The 26,218-nt window shown below is 51.6% G+C and overlaps 2 protein-coding genes across 5 annotated transcripts in view; both read left to right on the forward strand.

The window, feature by feature from the left end:
- The window catches only part of LOC129214051 (peroxidasin homolog), a 46,486-nt gene extending 34,751 nt beyond the window's left edge, over positions 1-11,735 (forward strand). Inside the window, exons 14-23 of one of the 3 annotated variants that reach the window (XM_054845077.1) lie at positions 90-246; positions 1,754-1,862; positions 2,619-2,776; positions 4,032-5,535; positions 5,993-6,127; positions 6,766-6,974; positions 7,564-7,678; positions 8,040-8,133; positions 8,460-8,577; positions 9,926-11,735. In XM_054845077.1, the coding sequence (XP_054701052.1) occupies positions 90-246; positions 1,754-1,862; positions 2,619-2,776; positions 4,032-5,535; positions 5,993-6,127; positions 6,766-6,974; positions 7,564-7,678; positions 8,040-8,133; positions 8,460-8,552 (2,574 nt within the window). In that variant the 3' untranslated portion in view covers positions 8,553-8,577; positions 9,926-11,735. Of the gene's footprint in view, positions 1-89; positions 247-1,753; positions 1,863-2,618; positions 2,777-4,031; positions 5,680-5,992; positions 6,128-6,765; positions 6,975-7,563; positions 7,679-7,909; positions 7,940-8,039; positions 8,134-8,459; positions 8,578-9,925 lie in introns of those variants that run through there. The other 2 variants (XM_054845078.1, XM_054845079.1) reach the window with 2 other exon arrangements.
- Positions 11,736-13,441: 1,706 nt separating this feature from the next.
- LOC129214159 (tyrosine-protein kinase Srms-like) lies at positions 13,442-21,524 on the forward strand. 2 transcript variants are annotated; one of them, XM_054845408.1, is made up of 9 exons: positions 13,588-13,720; positions 13,819-13,984; positions 16,172-16,293; positions 17,166-17,332; positions 18,281-18,419; positions 18,929-19,087; positions 20,069-20,250; positions 20,424-20,580; positions 20,964-21,524. In XM_054845408.1, exons 2-9 carry the CDS (start codon positions 13,923-13,925, stop codon positions 21,155-21,157), a joined length of 1,182 nt encoding a protein of 393 aa, XP_054701383.1. In that variant the 5' UTR covers positions 13,588-13,720; positions 13,819-13,922; the 3' UTR covers positions 21,158-21,524. The 2 variants fall into 2 exon arrangements, with proteins under 2 accessions (XP_054701382.1, XP_054701383.1); XM_054845407.1 differs by having other exon boundaries at positions 13,442-13,984.
- The last annotated feature ends 4,694 nt before the right edge of the window (positions 21,525-26,218 follow it).

Consider the following 26,218-nt stretch of genomic DNA (forward strand, 5'->3'; position numbering starts at 1 on the left):
GTCTGTGGGTTTGCTGAATAGACTGAAGGCTGGGATGATGGGAGGCTTTCCGTACCTGACACGTTTTCTGTCTTTTGATGGTGCAACAGGAGGGTATCCAGATCACAGAGAGTGGCAAGTTCCACGTAAGCCAAGATGGGACCCTTTCCATTCAAGACCTCGGCGTGGCTGACCAGGGCAGATACGAGTGCATAGCAAGAAACCCCTTTGGCTTCACCTCCAGCGCTATGCAGCTCACCATCACCGGTAGGGTATCTCCTGTGGTCCTCTGGAGTCTTCTCATGCAAAGAGGGGCTGTGCTGCATTGATATCTACACTTTGAACAGATAACTCTGTTATTTCTTTAGCTTCTTTACAGACAGGTCCCTCGCAGGCATGATTGGAATCCCTGCGTTGTGTAAGCCCACGCACCTCCCAGCTGCTCCTTGCTGTTTTCTCAGCTGAGCTGCAATCGGTCCCTGCAAAGCCAAAGGTGTTGTCTTAAACCGCCTCCTGCAAGCCGAGCTGTCGGCGTGCGTGTCGTTACTGCCTCTGCTGGGAGGAAGAAACTTATTAAAATGTGCCAACACGCTCACAAGTCATTGTCTGACCGTAATCTTGCACGCCAGGGGAGGGAGAAGAACAACATTGTCACTGCAAATACGGGGTTTTAAATGTTTGCTTGGTCCCTTGGGGATGGGAAATAAGTCGCTCGTTTTCAAGCTAATGCTCCGTGCATTAGGCAAGCTGTAATGAATAAAGAGGAGTAGCATGCCTCTGCTAGTCAAACCAGAGGTCAAGAGTGGAAATTGGACTTAGAGGGTAGGGAAGAACTGGCAAGGGAAAAAAAAAATCAAAAGCAAGCAATAAGGTTAAAAATATAAGTGGAGGGCTATTCCTCAAGCACGCAGGAATAACCAGTGTGAATAGTGGTAGCTTTATTAGATGAATTTAGTATAATTTTCTATACAGGGATTGTATGCAAGGAGCTGAGAATAACCTGATATTTCTTTGTTGTTTGAAATTATTCCTAAGGTAATTTCTGTGATTTATTCTTGATTGGTACCTCATTTTCCAGCTGGCTATTGCATACCCTGGTAGCCAAATGGGACCTGGTTTGTTCAGCTGTGACAAAGACCCTGGCTTAAAAAATGCATTCTGTAGTAATTTTTAAGAATGCATGTGTTTACTTCTGAAGGTATTCAAACAAGAGCTTTCTTTTTTGTTTTAAAATTTTTAAGAATGCATGTGTTTACTTCTGAAGGTATTCAAACAAGAGCTTTCTTTTTTGTTTTAAAATTATGTATCTGATGTGTTAACACTAAAGGTGAACTGAATTAGAAGTGTTCCACAAATGGAAAATTAATGTATGACCAATACATTCAAATTAATTTCGTGAATTTTAGAAGTTTCTTTTGTGGGAAGTAAATACGTTCTTTTGGGTTAACACACTGTGATTTTTACATTTTCTTTTTCCAATTTAACCACCAACCAAAGCAGGCATTTATTTGCAAAGCTGTACAGGAGCAAACTCTGAATATGTGTTCCACAGCTATGTCCTGAAAAAGTCACCTTTTTTTTTGCAGGCAGTTAATTTCTTCTTCAGAATATCTGTTTTAAAAAAATAAATTCATGGTGTTTATGTTGCAAATGGACACGCAGTTTGACCTGCAGTGGAGTTCCTTGTACTAATATGCAGATTTTCTTGGGCTTGGAAAACAAGTTAATATCAAAGTAAATTTAGAATATTTTGTTCTTTTTCTGCTTTGAAAAGCCACGGATGTTGGTCGGAGCGGTGACACGTTTGTAGCCACATCGATACGGGAAGCCATCAGCAGCGTGGACCACGCCATCAATTCAACACGCACTGAGCTGTTCAGCAGGTAAGTGCGTGAAATGCCAAGATCTGAGACTTGAAGCAGAAAAGAGAAAAAAGACAATGAATGAAGCTTTCTCAAATCTCATTTTATCGTTGGCAATCCGCAAATGAAAGCTACAGTATTGTTTCGAGGCTGCACCAAGTTAGGTGTAAGGATGTGACAGAACTTCATAACAGGAATTTGGGATTCTGGAAAAATCTGATACATGAATATCATCTCTTGTGTCACTTATATCTGCAATGTATATTTTGTCAGCTGGAACTGGCTCCAGAGACAGTGCATAGAAAAGAACATAATCAACATAGTCATTTTATAAATGTAACTGACTCTGTGTAGGGTGAACAGAAATAATAATATAGTAATTCTAACCATTTCCTCAATGAAAAATGACTTCCTGAGCGAATGGTAATTCCCTCTTCTTCCACCCCAATATATGTTTTTATTGAAAGGTAGGCAGTTTGTATTAAGCCCAAAACCTCTGAGTTTCAGCAGTTGAAAAGGGAAAAATAAATTACTATGGTAGAAGAAAGCCAGAGATGCTAAGGAAATTAAATATGTGTATTTTCCTGGGGAAAAATATCCTTTCCTTTAATCATCTGCAATACACAGGCAAGCCACATCATTCTTATGCGCTAGTTTTGGGGGTCAAGCACCAGACCACGCTTAGAGCTTGACTCTTGCTGCCTGTAGAGTCTCATTGCTCTGAACAGAGTCTGTTTATTTTTATGTTCCTGCATCACTTCTGATTGCTTGAAACAGACGCCCCAAGACGCCCAATGACTTGCTGGCTCTCTTCCGTTACCCCCGGGACCCCTACACCCTTGAAACAGCCAGGGCAGGTGAGATCTTTGAAAGGACCTTGCAGCTGATTCAGGAACATGTGCAACAAGGTCTAATCGTGGATATGAATGTCACAGGTAGGAGAGATTTTATTTCCCTTCTTAACTTTGTGCTTAGGATTAAATTAAAGCAATGTGTACATATTCAGAAAGTTTAAAAAGTGCAATTTTGGGTATGTCAAGAATGTGTTGTCTGGGTTGCAATGCTCACTTACATCTCATGGTCTTCATAACAGCCGGAGGGCTGGTCTTGTGTTTACCGTAACAACCCGGTACTCAGGAAAGTGATTCAGTTCCCTCTTTTACTGAAGATTTCTTGACTGGCTATGAAAGCCCTAATCTTTAAAAATATTTAGCCATCTAACTCACAAAGGAGTACCTTTGTGGATCTGAGTTTTGACCCCTCAGCATTGTGGACAGAGACATTTCTTGCCCTCTAAGTGGCAATGAGAAAAACACTGAAAACTCTGAAGTATTTGGGTGCTATATCAGAGGAAGGGAGGTATCACTCCTCTGTCTCTCAACTACTTTGAGCTCTTAGCTACAAACTCAGATGGGTTCCAGCCACTCAGGTTCCTTTTATCGAGGCAGGATAGCAAGCAACAAAGCAATGCAACACCAAAAATACTTAGTGAGGTCCAAGCATCCAGCAGCTGGACTCCAAAACTTGCTAACTGGAACTTCCTTTATCTACAACAGACATTCCCATACACTGCGTGTTTTTACCTATATGTGTGAGTCATTTTGCAGCAGGCATGTACGTTCGGGGCCCGTAAATATTTTTGTATTCCAGGCTGCGAGGAGTCTCTCTCCAGGCTGCAGGTCTTGTCTGGGCTGGTCGGACTGCCAGCCTCTCCTCCTCATTGCCCTGTCAGCATCCGCACAGCGCAGCATTATTCAGCGCTTTCACATGGCGTAGCGCCCTGGCAGTCACCCACAGCTTCCCTGCTGCTCGTCACGTAGGGTTTGGATGGTTGATGGTGCTCAAGGTTGCAGTAATAACCCAGAGAGATGTAAAATAAACCCAGGATGGAGACTGAGACCAGCCCCACAGTTTGGTTTGCCGGTCACAAAATTTCTGGTTCCCACCTCCGCACAGTTTATACTAAACGCTTTTCCCCTTCTTTTCGTCTCAGTGGGCCTGATACAATCCTGTGCTTCATTTAACTTTCCATAAATTACATAGCAACACCGTGATCAGAGACCTGGCCTTCCCGTGCCCACCCTGACAGTCTCAGCAGCAGTTTCACACAGAGCCCTTACACGGGATGGTAGGAAACGGCTGGCTACAGCGGCCGTGGTCTGACCTGGTGCTTTGCCTTTATCTTCACAGGCTATCGGTACAATGACTTGGTGTCCCCTCGCTACCTGAACATGATCGCCAACCTGTCGGGCTGCTCTGCCCACCGCCGCACGCCGAACTGCTCGGATATCTGCTTCCACAAGAAGTACAGGACCCACGATGGGTCTTGCAACAACCTCCAGCACCCGATGTGGGGTGCATCTCTCACAGCCTTCCAGAGGCTCCTCAAACCTGCCTACCAGAATGGATTTAACCTTCCCCGGGGATTTTCCTTGGCAGAAGATGCCAGGGACCTGCCCCTTCCTCTACCCCGCCTCGTCTCCACTGCCATGGTTGGGACTGAGACCATCACCCCCGATGACCAGTTCACACACATGCTCATGCAGTGGGGCCAGTTTCTGGACCACGACATGGACCAGACGGTGGCAGCCATTAGCATGTCCCGCTTCTCAGACGGAGCACCCTGCAGCGAGGTGTGCAGCAATGACCCACCTTGCTTCTCCGTCATGGTCCCTGCCAATGACCCTCGCGTGAGGAACGGGCGGTGCATGTTCTTCGTCCGCTCGAGCCCCGTGTGCGGTAGCGGGATGACCTCTCTGCTAATGAACTCCGTCTATGCCAGGGAGCAGATCAACCACTTGACATCTTACATTGATGCCTCCAATGTTTATGGCAGCACAGAGCAGGAATCGCGGGAGCTGCGGGATCTGAGCAGCCAAAATGGGCTACTGAAGCAAGGGCAAGTTGTGCCCAGCTCGGGGAAGCATCTCCTTCCCTTTGCTGTGGGGCCACCCACTGAGTGCATGAGAGATGAGAACGAGAGCCCTGTGCCGTGCTTCCTGGCAGGAGACCACCGTGCCAATGAGCAGCTGGGTCTCACAGCCATGCACACGCTTTGGTTCAGGGAGCACAACCGCATTGCCACAGAGCTGTCAGCCCTCAATCCCCATTGGGATGGAGACCTCCTGTATCACGAGGCACGGAAGATTGTGGGTGCTCAGATGCAGCATATCACCTATGCCCAGTGGCTTCCCAAGGTCCTTGGGGAAGCTGGGATGAAGATGCTGGGTGAGTACAAAGGCTACAACCCCAACATCAACGCGGGGATTCTCAACGCCTTTGCCACTGCTGCCTTCCGCTTTGGGCACACCTTGATCAACCCTATCCTGTACCGACTGAATGAAACTTTCCAGCCCATCCGCCAAGGCCACATCCCTCTGCACAAGGCCTTCTTCTCCCCTTTCAGGATCACACAGGAGGCTGGGATCGATCCTCTCCTCCGTGGGCTGTTTGGGGTTCCTGGGAAAATGCGGGTCCCCTCTGAACTCCTCAACATGGAGCTGACAGAGAAACTCTTCTCCATGGCACACTCCGTCTCGTTGGACTTGGCCGCTATCAACATCCAGAGAGGGCGAGACCATGGCATTCCACCTTACAATGACTTCAGGGTCTTCTGCAACCTCTCATCTGCACAGGAGTTTGAGGACCTCAGAAATGAGATAAAGAACTTGGAGATCAGGGAAAAGCTCAGGAGGTACTGGACTTGGAAGCATCAAAATCACTGGACACCAGTCAGTGAAAAGTTTCTGATCCTCCCTGGACACCCATCAAATAACCTTCCTAGATATTGCTACCTACAGATGTTAAGATAGGGTAATAGCTGTGGTCTGAGAACGGGGTAAGACAAATGAAGTCTCTCCAAGTGATCAGTCTGGTTCCGAGTGGAATGTCATCAGGCACTGCTGTGGTGTAGTTTGGGAGCAGATTGAGCCTTGGAGCTATTTTCCAGTGAGACTAAACTGCATCCTATCTGTGCTGGCTGCCTCTTTCCAAGGCATGCCTTTATCCCATTGTCTTTTAGATAAGACCATTGTAAATATTGTCCAGATGAGTTCCTTGCATACAAATTCCTATGATAGGATCAGATTTATTTTATGTCCACTCTTTGATAGTCTTCTAACTTTTATTTTTTAATATCTTTTATCCTGCAGTTTATATGGAACTACCAAAAATATTGACCTGTTTCCAGCCCTGATGGTGGAGGATCTTGTCCCTGGTACCAGAGTTGGACCGACGCTGATGTGCCTGTTAACGACGCAGTTCAGAAGGCTGAGGGATGGAGATAGGTATTATCATTGGAGTCAACCCAAAGTCTTTGGTATTCTGTTTTAGGGGATTTGCTCCCTATGGGGAGGAACAGAACCTGTATTTTTTTATTATTTCTTGTCTTATGATACAAGGAAGGGTCTCCTCTGTCCAGTGAATTTGCAAAAGGACTTGCCAGAGTTACTGTCAATGTGTCCTTTTCTGATTTAATGAGTCTCATTTCACTGCAGGACCATTGAGAATGTGCCCAATGTCTCCTGAGAATGCTAGAAAATGTCCACAGCAGCTCCTTCTAATTCCTATTTGCCGCTGTGTGAATGAGACATATCTTTGCCTGGTGATGCACTTAGGGCAGGAGCATAGTTCACCCATGTCCCAGCCTGCTACAGCAGAGCTGTCTGAGCCTTGGGATTCCCCTGCGATGGGCTGTACCTGCAGGTGGTGGCACCCTGCAGCTCCAGCCAGCAGCTCACGGGGGTTCAGGTGTTCAGAAAAGGGCAGTCTGTGTTCGAAGCCACCTGACACCAGAATAAAAACTCCTTCTGAGGGGTGTGGGTGCTGCTGCACAGGTGTAGGGGAACTCTTCTCCCTCTCCCAGCTTCACGTCCTGTCCTCCTCTCCTACTCCTGAGTCATGCTGTGATTACAACCCACTGCAGATTTTGGTATGAGAATCCTGGAGTCTTCACGCCGGCACAGCTGACTCAGATCAGACAGACATCCCTTGCTCGTGTCATCTGTGACAACAGTGACAACATCCAGCAGCTCCAGAGAGATGTCTTCCAGGTGGCATCGTACCCACAGGGTATGGTCGGCTGTGAAGAGATTCCCACAGTGGATCTCCGCTTGTGGCAGGACTGTTGTGAGGGTAAGGAAGGAGGCTGCTCTGGCACCAACTGATGTGGGGATGGCTCTGGGTGGCACTCGTCACATGCGATCATCTAGTCCAACTGCCTGACCACTTCAGGGCTGACCAAAAGTTAAAGCATGTTATTAAGGGCATTGGCCAAATGCGTCTTCAACACTGACAGACTTGCGGCATCGACCACCTCTCTAGGGAAGCCTGTTAGATTCATTGAATCTGGCCAAAGGTCTGCCTAGTTGAGGGCTTCTGGCAGGAGCCAATAGCTCATGCTTAGGGGGAGAAACTGAAACAGGATGTAGGTATGGTGATCTCCACCACTTATCATTTACAGATTCATTTAGGAGTCTGTAAAACTCTACCGTTAAACCACAGATCCTACCATGGTCCCTTTGTGCTATATACTGGCTACAGATGTCCAGCTGAGCCATGGGTGCCCTGTTACACACCTTCGTTGCCTCCTCCCCCCCAGCATGAGAGATGGTGGTCAAGGGTGGATGGTGAAGGAGGGCAGCGCTGCCTTGTGCTGCCTTCAGTCCACATGGTTCTGCTTTAAACACGAATGCTTACTGCAGACTTTCTCTTCCTTCCCAAGACTGCCAGACACGTGGGCAATTCAGAGCTCTTTCTCAGCGGTTCCGAAGCAAGAGGTCTCCTGGCTTCAGCTACCCAGAGGAAAACCCTGCCAAGCATAAGCCTCCCTTCCCCAGGTGTAGTATCACCACTTGTTTTACCTCCGTTTTACGAAGCATAAGAAAAGTTTTTAATAACTCAGTCAATTCAGGCCTTTGAAATTGGCATTCTGAAGAGGTCTGGAGGTCAGGGGTGTTTCAGTAGATAGATGCTGAGCTTGGTCAAAGTCCTCCAACGCTTTAGTGCAGAGTCCGACTGATATTTAAATATCTGGGCTGAGTGGCTGTTTGGTTGGCATCTCTTGGCAGGTGAATCTGGCAATTGGGCCCTTCTGTTTGATGCTTACTTGGAGGCTGATGTTGGAGAATGCAGAATGATTCTCTCATCCAGGAAGCTGACGTTTGCATAATCCCTTTCACTTTTTGTCCCTGACCCCAGAAATGAAGCGCCTTCTCCAAACCCTTCCTCCAGAGAGAATCTCGAGTCCATTGTGGCTGAACTGGAGAAGACAGTTGCTTCCCTACGGAAACAGGTAAAACTTTGTGCTCCAATGTCTGTCTTCCATGGAGTCACCCCAGGAGCAGGATTTAGCTATTTGCTATGGGCAGCCTTTGTGACTTCTGTGTCCTCCAGAGCCAGGAGCAACCATCCGATCACAGGGAATTAGCGGCATGTACAGAAGAGGTAGAGTAGGGAGAGAAGAGATGAAGCTGAGCTCTGTGAGCTCAGACCTCTGCAACCGCAGACTAAAACGCCAGTTTGAGCCGGCACTTACTTCTTGTATGTGGGACAGGTTGAAGATTATCTGTGCAATGGTGCAGACTCCTCTTAGAGCTGCTGCTTTCTCGTCCCCACCAGGTGAATGCACTAGAGAGCCAGCTGCGGTGGCGCCACAGGAACACCAGCACGCCTGGACAGGGGAAGAACACTGGAGACAAATGGAGAAGATGATGACCGTGTTGCCTGTTCGTATAAGGTCAGTGTGTTTGTTCTGGGCTGGGGTCCAAGAGGTGGATCAATGGTGCTGCTGAGTGTGCGGTGGGACACCTGAGCAGTCTTCACGGACAGAAGAGACTGTTGCAGAAAGGAATGGAGCAATCTGGTGATGAATGGTACAAGAGGTAATAGTCTTAAATGCAGCAGGTTAGACACTCGTTCCTACCACTAATGATTAGTGACTCACTGGAATGGGTTGTCTGGGGACATTGTGGCATATCCATTTCTGGAGGTCTTTTAAGAACTGGTTTGGCAAAGATGGGGAAAGACATAAGTATAGGATGGCCGAGGTGGACTGGGTGAGGTCTCTCAGGCCTATTCCTCTGGCACTCTGGGTAGGTTTCTGCTAGCAACACTTAATATCCCAACCCCAAATCCAACAGCCTCCAAAGGGCCTTTGTGGGGAGAGATATCATAAAGTGCAGCGATGGAGTAGACGGACTGGTTCCTCCTTGGAGTAACAAGGACACCTGGGCAGATGGAGCAATCCATCATTTGCCTACATATTGACAGAGATTTCCCCCTCAACGACTGAGTCACCGTGCACCTCTCTTCTGAAAGCACCAGTCCTCTGTTTGCTCAGCTCCAGACAAGGGAGTGAGGATGTTCAAGTGCATGTTTAAAGTCACCGTCAGCACCTGCCAGCCTGGGGACTCTTGCTGCTGCTCAGCTGTGGCAGGGTGCTGGCAGAAAGCTGCGAGGCTTCTGGTGCCCTGTGTTTAGGGGCATGGAGAGCACAGACTGAGCTCCCTTAGCCCGCTTTCCATGGAGATCCCTGCAGCCTTGGAAGAGAATGAACAACTCGCTGGCACCTGCCAGTCTGGAGGAGGTGTTTAATGGTTTTTACGTGTTGCAAATGATTACTCTAGGGACAGGAGCAGAGGAGTTATGCACAAGTGTTGTTCTGCCAGGCAGTCTGTACTAGAAGGAGCATCCTCTGGCAGTCAGATTACAGGGCAGGGCAAGCAAAGGCTGATCTGTGCTGATAATCTCAGCAGAAAGCAGAAGGGGAAGCCTGTATGCTGGCCACACTGTTTTGCAGTCTGATTTGGTGTGTCGGTCCTTATAGATTTTTCATTTGAACAGCGATCCCCATTAGAAATTTGCCATAGATTGCAGTGTGACACATGTGAGTTGGCTTTTCCTTGCCATCATTTGCAGATCCTTGAAGAGCACTGCAGGGTTTACAAGGTCCCTGAAAAGTATTTCTGTGGGTTTAAGGGGCTGTTGCTATTTTCATACTGCCATCACAGATGCCCCAGACCTGCCCCTCACTCTGCCTCCAGCTGCCTCCCATAGAGTTTTTCTGCTTTCCTGTGCCATTTCAGGTGCCCTGTGACCTGCACTCCTCCTCTCCACCAGCCAGTCCAACCCACTCCTACAGGGCTCAGAGACAGCAGCTGCCAGACCCCACGATGCTCTGCCTCCTCTCACACCTCCTTCACCACTCCCTGTCCCAGGAGGACTGTTCTTCTGCCTGTATTGAACCCTCTGCACTGACTGTCTACAAAGCCCCTCAGCCTCTGGACCATTTGCCTCCAGGGATGGGCTCTGCCCTCTTTGGTAATGACAGGCCAGCAGTTTGCCAAGATGCCACTTTCTTCTTTGGTCCCCAGGAAATGGAGAATAATTGAAGCTGCTTTAGTGCCACTGTTCTGCTCTTCTCCTCTTCCCATGCAATGCTGTCATCATCCACCACCCCTGGTCTGAAATGTCCCATGAGCACCCAACTGAAACAATTCATTAAGAGCCAAAACCTTTCTCAAATGCACTGTGATGCCAGGAAACATCTGGAGAAATCTGAGAAAAAATACAAATTAAACAAACATGAAACCCAAAACAAACCCCCAGCCACCTTCTCATGCCAATAGAAGGAGCAAGAGGAACCTCAGGGCCCTGGCAAGCGCTGTTTGGGCTGGGCTTGCAGTCCCTGCCAGCAGTGAGGAGGTGAACCCAAGGCCCAGGGAAGTCTCCTGGCTGTTCAGGTGCTTCAGGACAGGATGCCAGACGCAGCAGACCACGGCCGCCCTCGATGCCGAGATCAGCCTCTGTGCTTTGCCAGTCGTTGGGTAACGAGTGGCACATCCTCGGTGACGTGACCCTGCGAGTGACCTACCATGACACGTCCAGTGCTCAAAAACATTTTCCTTGGCATGACCCGCATTGTCCAACTTTCTGCCCCTTTGGGGAATTAATTGGATTTATGTTTCTCTTCCTCTCCCCCCGCCCCCCCAAAGGCTCTTTGCTGAAAGATGTATTTTGAGTGTAAACGTAACAGGACCTTGAACAGAACCTCAGATAATTAGATATAATGGGCGCCCTCATTAGTGGAGGGGAGCTGCTGGTTTCTGTCAATTAGTACGGGAGAACACGATGTGCAGTATTTGACATACGGATGAATGCAAACTGCTGTTTGTGTTTATTGCTCCCAGGTGCTCTGCAACTAAACCAGGACTATGTAACCAGCTCTGCTGAACAGATCTTCTGGTGTCGTTGCTCTTTGGAGGTGCTTTTTAGTGGTGCTAGAACTAAAGTCCCTGTGTATCCACCATAGCCCCAAATCTGTGCACAGATTGGGTTTTAATACATCCTTGTAAGCTGGTCACAGGGACCAAAAAGAAAATACTTGATCCATTAGGTACCTGTGCCTTCCTTATCTTTCTCACTTTTCCTGCGTCCTCCCATCTTCCTTCCCACAGTGTAAGGACCAGAAACTTTTGTGAACGTGCTTATTCTTTTCTTCTCCCCCCAGACCCCTTTATTTTTTAGATGTGTTATAGTACCAAAGGGATTCAAAGCAGCAGGGATGCTCCTGGAACTTAATAGGAAAATAAAAAAGATACTAGAAAAAGGTTGTGATTTATCAGCTATTTCCTGGCGTGGGACCCTGCTCTGTGCGTGCGTGTCCTGTGCAGACACAGGTTTGCAGTGATGAGTGTGTGTTATGCATGTCTGGTAAGTTCAGCTCAGAGGCAGTATTTAGTCCTCAGGGATGTTAGTCATTTTGAAGTACTCTTTCATTTAGGTGCAAATCAAGATCCAAAGCCTTGTGTGTTATAAATCAGCTGCACTTGTCTATCACTTGTACCACTAGAGAATCTAACCTGGCAAAGGTCAATAAAGGTAAATCAGTCTCCAGTCTCCTTCTGCAAACCACAAGTTTACCAAGTCCTTATTCAAAACAGCAAGGCATAAATGTTCGGTGTTTGATCTAATCAGATAATCTCTAAATGCATAACCAAGCAGCCCATTTTCCTCCTGATGGAGCGTGACGTGAGGAGCAGACTTGTCAGAAGTGCTGCAGAAGGACAGCAGAGGGGATGTCCCTTCCCCGTGTGTTGCACACCCCTCTGCGCTCCATCTTCTGTTCCCTCCCCATGCTGAAGTGGGAAAAATACAGAGAGAAATTAGACATCCCTGCGTGCCTCCGAGGGCAAGGCTGTGGCTGGGCAGGTGAGGGAAGATCTCGGGGGAATTACCCGTATATTCAGATGCTACTTTGGTAAGTAGGGAGCCAAATACTTTATTAAAGACTCCCTTTTTTCCTAGTTCCCATCTCTGCGACAACACGCAGAGCAAAGCACACTCGTGGAGCACTGCGTACTCCTGCCCTGGGCTTCTCTGCCTGGGAGAGGGTGGGAAAAGAACTGACCCCCAAACCCAGATATGCAGCTTTTTGGAGGTTGATTGGACATCATGGGACACCCAGGACGCAGGACACGGCAAGCCCAGAGCCGCCGACCCAGGGACAGGTCCAGTTTGTTCTTCATACACCATATGGTTGCAATCTGCAGCCTAGACCCCTACAATACAGTTTCCTTTGTTTGTTTGGTTTTTTTTAAACCCAACTGGACATCCAAAATGAGCTGCCCAGACCAATTACAAGCAGAGGAGGATTGAAATAATGGGCTCAAGGCCAGGAGTGGAGTTGCCAGGCACAAAACTCCCACTAATTAGATGGAACAGTTAAGTGACAAAACCCAGGCAGGGGCTGGGGGGGGGCTGGATTTGGGATTTCTCACCAGAGCAGCGATCTTCAGGCGGCTTAAAGTGGACGTGCAAGATGCGAGGTGGAAATCTCCATCCTTTGGCCGATACCTGTGGTTGCTGGCGTTTGGCAGGGGGGTTGTAGCGTGTCTCCGTCCGAGTGTGACCGGGACTGTGAGGAGCGTGGGTGTGCTGGTGGCAGCTGGAGCCGGGGGTTGCGTGCCAGGGCTCGGCTCTGGATGTCACGCAGGCACCTGGGGCCGAGGACCTCCTGATGCTGAAGGGGACCCATCTCTGCTGGAGGCTGAGCAAGCACTGGATCCTGGCGGATCTGGGAAGTGGATTCCCTAGAGATCCTCTGCAATGGGGAATTAGTGGGAGGAGGCAATTGCTTTAGTGGGGTAACCCTGGGAGGTCATTGCAGACCAAAAGGAAAAAGGATCTTCTGTTATAAACCCCACAATATCCACACAGCAAATATCCAAACCACTTCAGATCTCTTCTAAGGTTATTTTCTTAATTCTGTTTTAACTGTCACGCATTTGTGGATGCAATTATTTTCCTGTGGAAAAAAAAAATACCCTCCCACACAAGTGAGATCAAGACTATTAACTGGAGTCAGCCACTTGTCACAAGAGCTGCTTGAAGAAGAGAGAGCTGTGTTTACCGGTGCTCTGGTAACAAGCAGGAGAGCACACTTTAAAATAATAATTATAAAAAAAAAAAAAAAGCTGTTCTCCTCCTTCGAGAGTGGTGAGCCTGGCACCAGCTGTGCCCGTCTCCCAGATGTGCCCGCAGGTCTGAGCGTGGGACTCCCGCCTGCAGACTCATCCCACCTGCAGACTCGTCCCACCAGATCAACCAGTTTCACTTTCAGAAATAGGAAGTTCACGGGGAAGGGCCGGCGAGCGCCCAGACGCGCGCGAGGGACGCGGGACGGCAGCATGAGCTGCCCAGCTGGCAGCATGAGCCCGGGATCGCCCCTTCCTCTGGCTTTGAGAAGCGCGGTGGCATAGATCACCGCATCCACCGCATCCACCGAGGATGGAGCAGTTTGTCCGGAAGCGTTTGACCTTTCTGACGTCCTTCTGGAACAAGCTTCGTCCCCGCTCCGTGCCGGAGAGCTGCTCGCTGGGGTATCTTGGTTCCGATTCTGTTTCGCTGCACTCGGAGCCGAACTCCATTTCCTTCATCCCCAAGTCCTCTCTCTTTATCGCTTTATACGCTTTCACAGCCCGGAGTGCAGAGGAACTGAGCGTAAGCGCAGGGGACAAACTGCGTGTCCTCAGAGAAGAAGGAGAGTATGTCTTAGCCCGGCGGCTGCTCGGGGAGCCGGCCATGGGGTACGTTCCTGCTGCGTACGTGGCCAACCTCAGCCACGGCACCTCCGCTCACCGGCCGTAAGTATCCGATGCTCTGGACCCGCAGGGGGATGGAGGCTGGACCAGGGTAGCATGTCCCTGCCCAGGGAAAGGTAGCGCTCGCCCTCTGCTCTGGTGGGGAGCACGAGCTCCTCGTCTTCTGCTTTTGCCATCACTGGTGGTGGGACCGAGTGGGCATCTGCCCTCCCATGGCCATCTCCACCATGAAGCTCCTGCAGCTCACAGCAGTGGAGATATTCAGCACAGCAAGCAAAGGCTGGGGGATGCTCTGGGGGAGGGGGGGCAGAGACGCTGGTCCCTCTTTCCGGGCCCTCGCACAGGATGGGGTGGCTCTGGGCTGGGACACGATGTGATGGTGTGCATGGGTGCAGCTACGGTGCCGAATAAACGGGCTCTTCCTTGTTCTGGCTCCTCTCTCTCTTGCCCTGCATTAAAGAGGAGATGGCAGGAGGGAGGGAGCTGAGGAAGCTTGTACCTGAGCCCCGTCAGCTCCAAAGGGCCCGGGAGTGCAGGGAGAAGCAGTTTGGGTTGGGACCTGCTGGGAAGCCCGGAGCCCTGAAGGGCCACTGTGCTGGTGCTGCTGCCGTCTGGGTCCTGCTCATCTGGGGCCGGGGACTCCCTCCCCGTGGGTGCCTCTCCCACCCGACGTGGAGCTCAGGGTGATGTCTCAGCCCTCTGACAGCTGGGGAAAGCCCAGGCTCATCCTTGCATAAGGCAGCCTGGTCCTGACACGCCGGGCAAAGCGCCCCGAGACACTGCTGCTCCCTGCATGCCAGGCCCTGAGTCATGCCGAGTGACGGGGATTGCACGGATGAGGGGGGGTGTAATCACCCCGCACGCTCCCCTGGCACTTGCCCTGTGCTTTCGGGAGCAGGGGTGAAGGAAAGGAGCAGAGGGAGCCTGGGAAGGGGCCCTGATGTGCAGGGGCATCTATTGCAGCTGGTGGGATGGGAGATCCTGCCTCGCTCCCTCCGTCGCTCCCTCCCTGCGTGTGCTTTGGAGAGCAGCAAATCCTGTCTGGGACCACACCAGTGAGGACCGCAGGGCTGGCGTACTGCTTTAGTCCCATTGCACAAAACAGTTGGGCAAGCTACAGCTGAGTGCGCGTGTGTGTGCGCGCATGTGTGTGTACAACCCGTGCGCAGCTCAGCCCAGACCCATCCTGAGGATGGAGGCAAGGGGGATGTCACAGTGCGTGAGGACGGTTGGCAGCAAACGTGCACGGCTTTGCGGCCAGAGCGAGCCGCGAGCACACAGACTCTGCGGAGCCACAGGTTGGAGCTGGGTGGTAATTTGTTCAGCTGTGTAACCCCATCACGTATAATTTCCTGCACAGCTTCTCAGATGCTGGCGATCCCAAGTTAATGACGAAACCTTCGGCTTCTCACGTCACAGCTGTATCAGGCTGGATGAAGCAGCCTCTTCCCCACGTTCTCGTGTGTCCCACTGAGTTGGGACCCAGCCAGCCCGCCCGCCTTTTCTTGCCAGAGATTTGGTGATGAATCTCGATGCTGGTCGGGTACAGAAGAGGGGTTTGGCTGGGTCCTCTCTGCTGGCTGGGTGCTGAGATCCCCGACCAGCGCTGCCGAATCTGGAGCAGCAAAGGGCAATTCCCCGAGATGTTTTCATTGATGCGATTTGCTCATGAGCTCTGAGAGCTGGTTGTGCCCATGAGATGCAGGTCAAGAAGTACAAAACAATCCTGTGCCCGTAGCTGTTGCTGTCACGGCAGGATGTGTGGGTGCAACTCCACCAGAGTATCTTCCACACAGCACCAGGTGGTTGGTGCTTTATTTACCGCAGGCTGTCAGCGCAGGTGCTCAGCTCCCTGCTGCAGAGCCACGAGTGTAAACCTGATCCTGGGACGGAGCTGAGACCTGGCCAGCTCAAGGCAGCAGAGATCAGGCGCTGCTAGAGGAAATGGTTTGCAGTCAGTAAGTTGTCATAAAATGCAACACATGCCTACAAAACCAAGGAAATGAAGCAGCCCCGACGCAGGTTGGCAATGGTGTGAGTGGGCAGCTGTGTTTACAGGCTCTGAGCCACGGGCTGGCCGCTGTGCCGCTTGCCAGGGGTGAGCAAATGGTGGGAGCGAGCTGCTCCCCCTCGCTGGCTCAGAAGGTGCAGGAGCCCCCGGGGTGGATGCAGTCCCGTTCGTGCACCATCTCTTTGCACCACGCTAACCCCTCTGCTCTGCGCCCACAGCTGGTACTTCAGCAAGATCAGCCGAAACGAAGCGGAGCAGCTCCTCCTCTCGCCTCCCAACCAGCACGGCTCCTTTCTTGTCCGGGACAGTGAGAGCAGCAAGGGCGAGTACTCTCTCTCAGGTAATTTTGTGACAATTATCCAGAGAAAATTAGCACAGGGAAAGGAACCAAGCTGTTCCTTAGGGGCAGCTCCTGGCTTGGTCAGCACGGGGTGAAAAACATGGAAATATGTTTAAAGCACTTTATAGCATCTTGTTAAAGTGAATTGACCGCTTTCTAAAAGCGTGGGGAAAGCTAATAGATGCAGGAATGGATTGCCAAATTACTGTGGCAAAGGAAAGTATGTTCCTCCCATCCAGAGTATGAAAGCCATAAACAATTCACAGCGGCTTAATGATGGTTTCATGGCACTAACGCTCAGGATTTCATTCCAGCAGCTTTTGTCATCTGAGAGTTGTCTAAAAATATGCCGCCACTCCAGATTACCAGGGCCTGGGCTGCTCCCACGTACAGAAATCTGAATTCAGGGGTTTTTGGACCACACAGCACTGTTACGATCTGGTCCGATCTACATAAAAAGAACCTTGAGAAATTCACGGTGAACCCCGCATCCTGCCCATTGGCCCCCCCCAGACTGCGGTGTGCCTGCAGGAGGTCTGACCACCGCTGGTTTATCCACCTCGAGCAGCAATGGGCTCTGTTGCTCTCAAGCAGTCCATTTGCATGGGGAATTATCCCTGCTAATAAAGCATCGCCACTCTGGTCCCAGTGAGCCCTGCTCACCCGTGGTCAGAAGTCTTCCGAGCCAGGAGGAGGGAGCAAAAGGGATGGTGGGGAGTGGGATGTAATTCCCCAGGGGTGAGTTTTGTTGCTTTAGGGTGAATTAATAGACCAGCTGCCTGGAAAGGACAGAGGGTGAGAGTCAGCAGGGAGGTGGGAAGATGCTGGCGATTGCACCAGCTGAGTGTTCCCCCGCCTGGGCTTCCCCGCAGTGCGCAACCACACGAAGGTCAGCCACTTCCGAATCTGCAAGAGCCCCGGGGGCAGCCTGTACATACAGAAGGGACATCCCTTCCCCAACATGGAGGAGCTCCTCGCCTTCTACACCGAGCACTGGAAGGTCATCCAGAGCCCCTTGCTGCAGCCCTGCAGCCCCGCGGTGCGTACGCCAACGGCACGGCTCGGCCGAGGTCCCAAAGATGGCCAGTGTGGAAAAGAGGAAAGAGAAATTAGGGAAAAATATGAGTAATTAGTCTATCCATTTGGGATTTGAGCTTTATTAAGCTAAATTTAAAATACACCATTAGTACAGCTGCCAGCTTCACCTTTTATTAGCCATGTTAAGGCTGGGCATAGCATTTATATGTATTTGTGACCGGCCAAAATGCACAGGCTTTGCTGAACCGCCTTCTCCATCTCAAAGACTAGAAACCATGTTGTTACAAAGCCCTTTGATACTGAATCTGGAAATACCTGTGCTTCCAATATTTTTCCTAGAGTATAAGACAATCACATTGCTTTTATATAGTTTTCATGTCAATTAGTGTGGCACTCATAAATCCAATTAGAGTATTAATCCCAAATTGCCAACTCATTTCCTGATTAGAATTCCATTCATGGATTATGACTTAGAAATAACAATTGAATGTGAATAATTCAAGAGTGAAATTCAAAGGTGTAAGATAAAAGAAATGCTTAATGAGCTGACGTCTAAATCAGCCATAATAGCAATAATATTCATTTACTCATTTTTATTTATTGGTGGACATGGAGAAAAGCCACCTTTGAGGTTTGGTGGGGAGAGAATTATGATCTGAATTCCTGATATTTCATGTAGTGTCCAATAATCTTCCCCCTTGGATACGCTGGCTCCCAGCAGAGGTAACTGCAGAGGATGCCCCACATGCCTTGTGTCCCCAGTGAACATTTAGCAGAGGGAAAAGCAATGCCCAGGCTGCAACATCAGTGCAATGTAGGTGGTGGAGCACAATGTCCTGCTCACTCCTCCATGGCCATCAGGCCTTGGTGGGCACCAAAAGCTTACGCAGGCTCCACCAGCAGGTCCTGCCCAGCCAGCTGGTCCAAGCGTGCAATGTCCATTTTGCAGACCCCCCCTGAGAGGGATGGCTGGGAGCGCCCACGCTGGGAGTTCACCCTGCGGAGGAAGCTGGGCGAGGGCTACTTCGGAGAGGTGTGGGAAGGACTGTGGAGGAACACAGTGCCGGTGGCCATCAAGATCATAAAAGGTAGGCGGAAGAGCAGATGTTAATGGTGGCCTACTAGGTCTCTTTGTTCACTGTCACATTGTTCACCCCCTTTCCTAGTCCTCTTGGTCACTGTGTCTGTCTTGTCAAGCAAACTGTGGTAGGACCTGGCAAGTAGCTGTACTGTTTCTGTGGACCCACCTAAGCCTGGGCTTCACCTTTATAAAATGGCTCCATCTAGTGGGTTTGTGACAAGTCACGTCAAGTCAAGTCAAATGAAGGTTTGTGATAAGTCAAGGGAAGTCAAGTCCAATGGGTTTGTTGTAAGTCAAGTCCTGATGGGACTATGATCCTGAAAATGAGATCCAAAGCCCTGTGGAAAACACCTCATGGGTGTTTAGATATGAGGCACAGGGTGTGCAGACATGAACTTTGAGAGCAGGGGTGGCCTGTGAGGAGGAAAAAGATCCTCATCCCAGTTGGACGTGCTGAGCTCCCAACGTCCATATGAGAAAGTAGCTCACAACAGCCATGTTGGCTTTCTCCCCCAGCTGACATGAAAGCAGAAGACTTCACCAAGGAGATTCAGAACCTGAAGCGCCTGAGGCATGAGAAGCTGATCCAGCTGCATGCTGTCTGCTCACTGGATGAGCCCGTGTATATCATCACTGAGCTCATGCGGAAAGGCAACCTCCACAGCTACCTCAACAGTGAGTACTGGTGCCAGCACTGTGAGGAGTGGGCCTCTGGGGCAGTGCTGCTCTGCAGATGCTTTCCATGCCCCAGAATGGCCCTATGAACCCAAGTGTGGACCCTAAGAGAGAGTGAGCCTAGCTTCCATCCCACTTAAATCAGTGGCAATGCAGAGCAATCCATGGGCACTTGGTGGCGACGATCTTGGTTGAACCCAAGACCCAAAGATGCAGTCTGGTGTGATCCTTTTGGTGTCCATGTGTGTTGGGTCCATATCAGTCCCTGGGAGCCCAAAAGTGCTGGTAGGGATCTTCATCCCTCCTTCATCACCCACTTGTGGGCTGCCAGCTCCCATCAGTGGACATAACTCCTCTGCCGTGTTTGAGCAACACTGCCTTGGTTAGAATGAAACGCCGAACCTCCCCCTGGGCCCGCAGCATGGTTTCATTCACGTGCAGAGCTGGTAACAGGCCATGCTCCACTCATCACCTGGCCATCAGTTTATTTTTCTTGGCCTTTCTTTTCCTGACCCAGTAATCAGTCTTGAAGGGAAACACCACAAACAGCTCCCACCAAGACCTGTTTTTCTTCTGGGTACACCTCCCTCCTCCCCCACACTGACCTCATTTTTGGTTAGGGTTCCAGCAGCATTTGGTGCTGGAGGAGCTAGAACTTGCAGGTAGGATGGGTTGAGAGGCCTGGCTGGAGATTTGCATGGCAGAAAGTCACCTATAGCTTTGAATGAGCCATGGACGTCTGTGTCCTCGTTGCAGCACAGAACACTCACAGAGCTCACCCCAGTCCCATTCCTGAGGAGTACATGGCTGTGCTGAACTTCCCACGCTGCACAGCCAGGACAGTTAGGCAGGACCTCAAATTCAAGGTTTTACACATTCTCCTGGTCCCACGTTGCCAATGCAAGGTCTCCTTCCAAACCAGAGCACCCAAAATAGACGTTGCTAGATTGCCCCCAACACTTGGATTGTCTGTGTTAACAGGTCCTGAAGGGAAGTCCCTGGGCACCTCCCACTTACTCAACATCGCCTGCCAAGTGGCGGATGGGATGAGGTACCTGGAGGAGAAGCACATTGTCCACCGGGACCTGGCGGCCAGAAACATCCTGGTTGGAGAGGAACTCACCTGCAAAATTGCCGATTTTGGACTTGCCCGGCTCCTCAAGGTTGGTCAGTGGGATGCTGTGGATCCTCCTGTCACCTTGGGCCACCAAGCTGCCCCGTGCTGCAGCCATCCCCCTCCATCCCCTTTCCCAGCCTGCAGCCTCAGCAGAGCCCCAAAAGCAGTGGCTGTGTTCATCACAGCATCCCTCATGGCCCATCTCCCGTTACTTTTCAGGATGACATTTATTCCACCAGCAGCAGCACCAAAATCCCGGTGAAGTGGACAGCCCCGGAGGCAGCCAACTACCGCACCTACTCCCTCAAGTCTGATGTCTGGTCCTATGGGATTCTGCTCTACGAAGTCTTCACGTATGGGCAGATCCCATATGAAGGTAGGGCTGCCACCCTCCTCCACGGCCACTCTGTCCACATGCTGGGCAGCTTGCCCATGGTCCCCAAAAGCCAACATGTCATGAATTGTCATATTGTCCCTTCCATAATGGATGTGGAAGCAGCTCCAAGAGCATAAGCAAGTTACTGTCCACTTTGGGGATTGCTTAGAGGGATTTTCAGTGCTTGCAGAGCTGGTACAGGAGCTGGGGGTGGGAAGGTGGTGTGGGCTGGATGATCTCCCACAGCTTCTACTCTACCAGCCTCGTGGCAGAGAGACACCATTTCACAGCAGCACCAGTTGACATCTTAGCCCATTGCAGGTGTATCTTCAGGGCATCCTTTGGGGACATTAGATTCAGAGGCATCTTCTCCTTCCTTCCAGGAATGACAAACCAAGAAACCGTACGGCAAATCACCAGGGGCTACCGCCTTCCCCGGCCCAGCTCCTGCCCTCCTGAGATCTACAGCATCATGCTGGAGTGCTGGAGTGGCAACACGGAGGAGCGTCCTACCTTCCTGGCCCTGCGGGAGAAGCTGGGCTTCATCTACAGACGGCTGCTCAGCTCCCTCTCCTGAGGAACCCCTTCCCACCATCCTTCCTGCACCAGCCCCTCCAGGCCAGCTCTTGCCAAGAAGCTCCTTTCTTCTGGTTTGCCCTCTGACAGGGCTCCAAGGAAAGCACATCTGCCAAAACCAGCCCATGGTCCCTCTCGGTCAGGATGCAGGGAGGTAGCCAAGGGAAAAGGCAACGAGTTGTGGAGACCTCGATGCCAGCACTTGGCTGTGTAGCAGTCTGGAAAAGCCCCATGGTAGTGAAGGCATCACTCAGAGTTTACATCTTCATTCAGCCAGTAGGGTGGGAGGTCCCTGCCGCTCCCCACGCCAACGTGAAGGTTTGCAGTTTGTGTTCAGTCGTGGCTCCGCTTGATTTTTCTCGTAGTGTGTGTCCAGTGTATTTATCAATAAATGTGTGTGCATCCATCCACGTGAGTCCCTGCAGGGCATTGCTGGATGCTCTGCCCTCACCACGCTGCTCCCCTCCCTGCCCAGGAAGCAACGGTTTGCAACCAGTCCCACTCTTGCAACCACAGATATAACCATCTTCGTGTCTTTTTGGTCTCTGTTCAGCCAGGTATGCATTAAACCTTCATGTGCATCTGCCACCCCTTTCCCAGGCAGCAGCCCCGACTCGTCCCAAGGACCGGGCACAGGCAGCTCCTGCCTGGGCTGCTCTGCTCTGGCTCCTTGTCTTGATCACCATCGCATGGTTATTCCAAGAAAAATGTATGCTTGGGTTCAAATATTTAACGCCTCCTTAGCCCAGGCGCAGGCAGCAGAGGCAGCACTGGGTAAAACACTGCTTCGCTCTGGTTTGCTCTTTATCGCACCCACGGTGCAAAGCCGAGAGATGCTCCCACCGCGCCCAGCTCCTCGCTGGTCCCAGGGTACAGCAATACAGGATGACCTTGAGCCTCTCATCCCTCGCAAGCTGGGGGAGCTTTTGCTCCAGCCAAGTACCTTTTGCCCCCCCAGCCTGTGCATGCTCTCAGAGGCCGGGCTGTCCTTGGCAGCGGTGGAAGGACTCACTGAAAAGGAGCGCCGGGAGCAGCGCCAAGGCCCCGGCTGGTGCAGGCAGCCTCCCGGGGTGGCCCCAGCGGGGCTGCTCGAGCACTGACGCGCTCTGGGCACTGGTGCAGAAAGCACAACGTGCTGAGGTTGAAAGGCAGCCTGGCACAGGCGGGGCCGCCGGGGTTTAGATTTCCCTCCTAACAAGCCCGTTTTGCCTGTTTGCAGGAGCAAGTAGGGCTGAAGAAAAGAGCAGGGTTGGAATATATAAAGTTAATAAAGTTTATGCAACACTCTCCATGCCTGAGCAGCATCCGTGCTGTGAAAAGTAGCAGAAACAATTCTGGCTGTTAATTCTGGCTGTTAATTGAGCAAGTCTCCGTGCACGAGGGGCCTGGAAAGGGAAGGTGGGAATGTGGTTTAGGTGTGTGATGAATTCTGATCTGACCATGCTTCCTCCGAAGCTCGAGCAAGGGCCCTCAGGGGCTGCAGCTGTGCCCCAGGGAGGTGGCAGCTCCGGGTTAGAGCGTTCACAGCTGGAAAAAGCAACAGGTTGGGTTTGCCACGGTGTTTGGACACGGTTGCAAGAGGAAGCCCTCAGCTTGCAAAGCATTTTGCAGCCTGATCAAACACCTGAGCAAAGATCACACGTATGCACAGCCCAGGTCCCCTCCTACTACAAGAAACTAAAGACCAAAGCCATGTCCGGCAGGTGATGGATTTATTGCATGCCAAGAAAGGGCTGGGATGTGCGTGGTGCAGGCACAGCAGGGCTGTTGCAGCTAGAAAGATATTAAATTTGCAGGTCTGGCTGCCACCAGGTGGAGCTAAAAATTAAGCAGGAGGAGAAGGGTGTGCTTGGGTGCCGGTGGTGGTGGGGCTGGTGTGGGGGGCAGCGGTGTATGGCCGGGGTGCCTGGAGAAGCCAGCGGGGCTGGCAGAGCTGCAGGCAGCCCTCCTGCCTGCACCAGCCCCATCACGGATGTGGCCCCAAAGCAGCTCACTCGGGGGGCAATGCCATGGTGGGTGGTGTGGAGGGGTGACGTGGGGACATGGGGACACGGGCCAAGCCAGCGCTGCCCACATCAGCTTTACCTTCCTCCTCTGCAGCTGCATTAAAAGCTGCTCCACCACGTGAGTTTCTCCTCCAGCACAGTCTGCTGGGTTTTGGCATTTCTCTGAGTCATTACTTGCTTTTTAAAAGTAGACGCATTTGGGGGAGTCTGAGTTTTCTCACCCTCTCTCAGGATCTTAGCCTGGGCAGTGCATTGCAGCTTCACCACCAAAATCAGGGCCACGGGGACCAGGATCTTCTCAAAATCCATCCCGCAAAGGCAAAGCTGCCAGGGCCTCAGTCCTTTCCAACCTCCCCCCCCCCCCGGGTGGGCATTGCAAACCTGTTGTTAAAGGCATTTGTCTGCTCTGGTTTCAGCCTGGCATGTGCCCTGTTTGCAGATTCAACTTGACCGAGTGGCATTTGAAAACAACGTCAGGCTAATGCGATGCATTTGAGCTGCACACTTTGTTTCTATTTTTAAGGTCCCACATTGGCCTTTGAAGGGTGAAAGGGAAGCAAAGCTGCTGGAGGAAAAAGAAAAATTACCCAAGCAGCAAGAGGCAAGCAGTGAAAGGAAATACTTCTTGCACTGCGAGAGCTCCTCCGAGGCGGCGGGGTGGCACAAGGGCCACTGCAAGGGCCGAGAGTGAGTGCAAAGCACCGGCTATTTTTTTGCCCAAGTATGTAAGTTAATCAACAGTCAAAATGCTGTGCCTTGTCCAGCAGCACGAGGCAGCGGCGGGGGAGCAGAGGAGGGGACGTCCGTCCCCGTGGGGGTTGGTATCACGGGTGGTGGGTGCTTGCCCCTCTGATGGGAAGCCCGATGGAAAGGGGGGGGTGCTTAGGGAGGGGTACGGGATATGAAGAGCCCCTTTGCTTGTCTCACCATCTGTTGCCCAGTGGGCAGCACAATGACCCAAGGCCTGGGAAATCAGCTGGAAAAAGCAGTGAGGATGGGAAGAGCACAAAAATAAATGTACTTCGTTGTCAGATGTATTTCCTAAACACGGCCGAGTGCCACAATGGGGCAAGAAATGCCCCACAAACACCAGGCACCCCAAGCAACTGAGGTGCTGCCAAGGTCTTTGCTTCTGGCCGTGCCACAAAGCTGCCTGGGAGCAGAGCCTAGGGGGAGCAGGCTGTCCCTGGGTTTTTTTTTCCCCTTTTTCTACCCCCAGCAGAGCAGCAGCCTGAGTCTGTGAGACTTTACAGACATTCAGAAAACTCCCCTTCAATTCAGCAGGGTTTTTTTCAGGCAGTTTTGCTCTGCTGGACAACGAGCCCCTGGCATCAGGGCAGCCGCTCACTGATGCTGCAGTCCCTGCTGTAAACACCACCTGCCTTGCAGCAATGTGGGCATGAGCTTAACCCTTATGTGACGGCCAAAAACGGGATGGAGGAGCATTGATGTGCTGCTGGCATCACAGCAGGCAGCTGTGGCAGCTCACCTAAAGCTGGGTCAGACCGGGGAAAGTGCTCAGCTGAAAACCAGGGGCACCAGGACTGGTGCCTTTGCTCTGCCACAGCCCCTCCCCGGGTGCCTGGGGACAGTTGCTGGGTTTGGCCCTCTGCAATCACGAGACCAACAAGCAAATATGGCAATATTGACTTTACCTTTGTGTGTTCACACTTTAATCTGCAACCCTTGAGGCTGTAGGCTTGGAAAAAAATATTTGTATCTCCAAAATCTGAAGCTTCTGCTGGGAACCAGCAGCAGATGAGACCCCGCTGCTTCCACGAGGCATCCTGGGGGCAAGGAGCAGCCAAAGGGTTTGCCAGGGCATGGGAAGACCCCGGAGCAGTACTTGCTGGTACAAGCCAGTGCCACAAGCCGCCCTTCCCAGCTCACCAGCCAGACAGCACACCTCATCTTGTTTTACTCAGGATTTTTTTTATTTTCTTGTGTTTTGTGAAGTTTAAAGGCTGCCATGTGCCTCCTGCGATACAGAACCACATGCATGCAGGTGCAGCCCCCCCCTCCAGCAGCACCAGCAGTTTGCTGCCCAGCTGGAAGTCATGTCAGATCAGTCATGCAGCGATGACATGCTGCCGTGGACATGGAGGTCACCCGCAGGGTGCTGGCAGCCTCCGGGCTCCAAACCGAGTGCCCAAGGCTGCTGGCCCTGCACAGCCGTTCCCTTTGGATGTACACGCTTACACAGGGGGACCAGAGGTCCCACTGCTGCACTGGCCCCTCCTAGGGACAGGGGCCACACAGACCCTCTGCCCCCAGGACAAGGACCTGCCTGGAGACACTTTTCCCTACCAGAAGCAAGGAGCAAAGCTGGAAGTGAAGTGACCCTGGATGCCTCTGCAGCGCAGACAAAAAGCAGAGCAGCCACTTCCCCTCCAGCTGCTCCCGGGGCCAGGCAGCAGGGAGCTGCCCAAACACCCAGGTTTGCCCTGCGCCCCTGCCTGCACAGGACACTGGCAGTACAAAGTCACCGCTCTGTGGTCACGGTCACACAGCCCCCAGCTGCCATCGGGGCTGCAGTGCCTGGCGCACGCAGGGACTGTTCCGTATCTCATGCTGGGGCTGAAAGCAGACTGGAGCAGGAAGATCTGGCATCTTTAAATCAACATCTGCCAGGGTTTTGTTTGCCTCCAGCAGGAACAGGGACCTTGCACCCCTTGCATGCAGGCACCTGCAGGCTCTTGTTTTCTCAGTGCTTTATCAAGCAGCACGCCCCAGCTATCAGGCTGATCACAGATGGCCCAAACAGCCAAGTTGACTAATTCAAGCCAAAAATCAGCCAAAACACCACTTAGGGCAGTACAGCACATGGGCCAGCTGGGCTCCAGGGCTGCCCAGCCCACCGTGCCCCCTGAGCTCCCATCCGCCACCACAAGCTCCAGCCTGACATCAGCCCCATGAAACACAAGCCCTAAGCAAGCCTTATCCCTCCCTTCATTATGGAGGGCTCACTCTGCATCCAAATCCTTCCCCAAGCCCTGACCAGACCCAGCTCAGCCCAGGCATTCACTCCTAAGCCACGAGGCACTGGAAGAGGGCAA

The sequence above is a fragment of the Grus americana genome, chromosome 17 (assembly GCF_028858705.1).
Source record: "Grus americana isolate bGruAme1 chromosome 17, bGruAme1.mat, whole genome shotgun sequence".
In the NCBI taxonomy this organism is placed as follows: Eukaryota; Metazoa; Chordata; class Aves; order Gruiformes; family Gruidae; genus Grus; species Grus americana.

Excerpts from the sequence above, each read along its gene's own strand:
- LOC129214159 (XM_054845407.1), top strand. The coding sequence starts at position 13,629 with ATGGAGCAGTTTGTCCGGAAGCGTTTGACCTTTCTGACGTCCTTCTGG. Across the intron at positions 16,294-17,165 it reads GGGCGAGTACTCTCTCTCAG|TGCGCAACCACACGAAGGTC; the intron begins GTAATTTTGTGA and ends GCTTCCCCGCAG. Across the intron at positions 20,581-20,963 it reads TGGGCAGATCCCATATGAAG|GAATGACAAACCAAGAAACC; the intron begins GTAGGGCTGCCA and ends CCTTCCTTCCAG.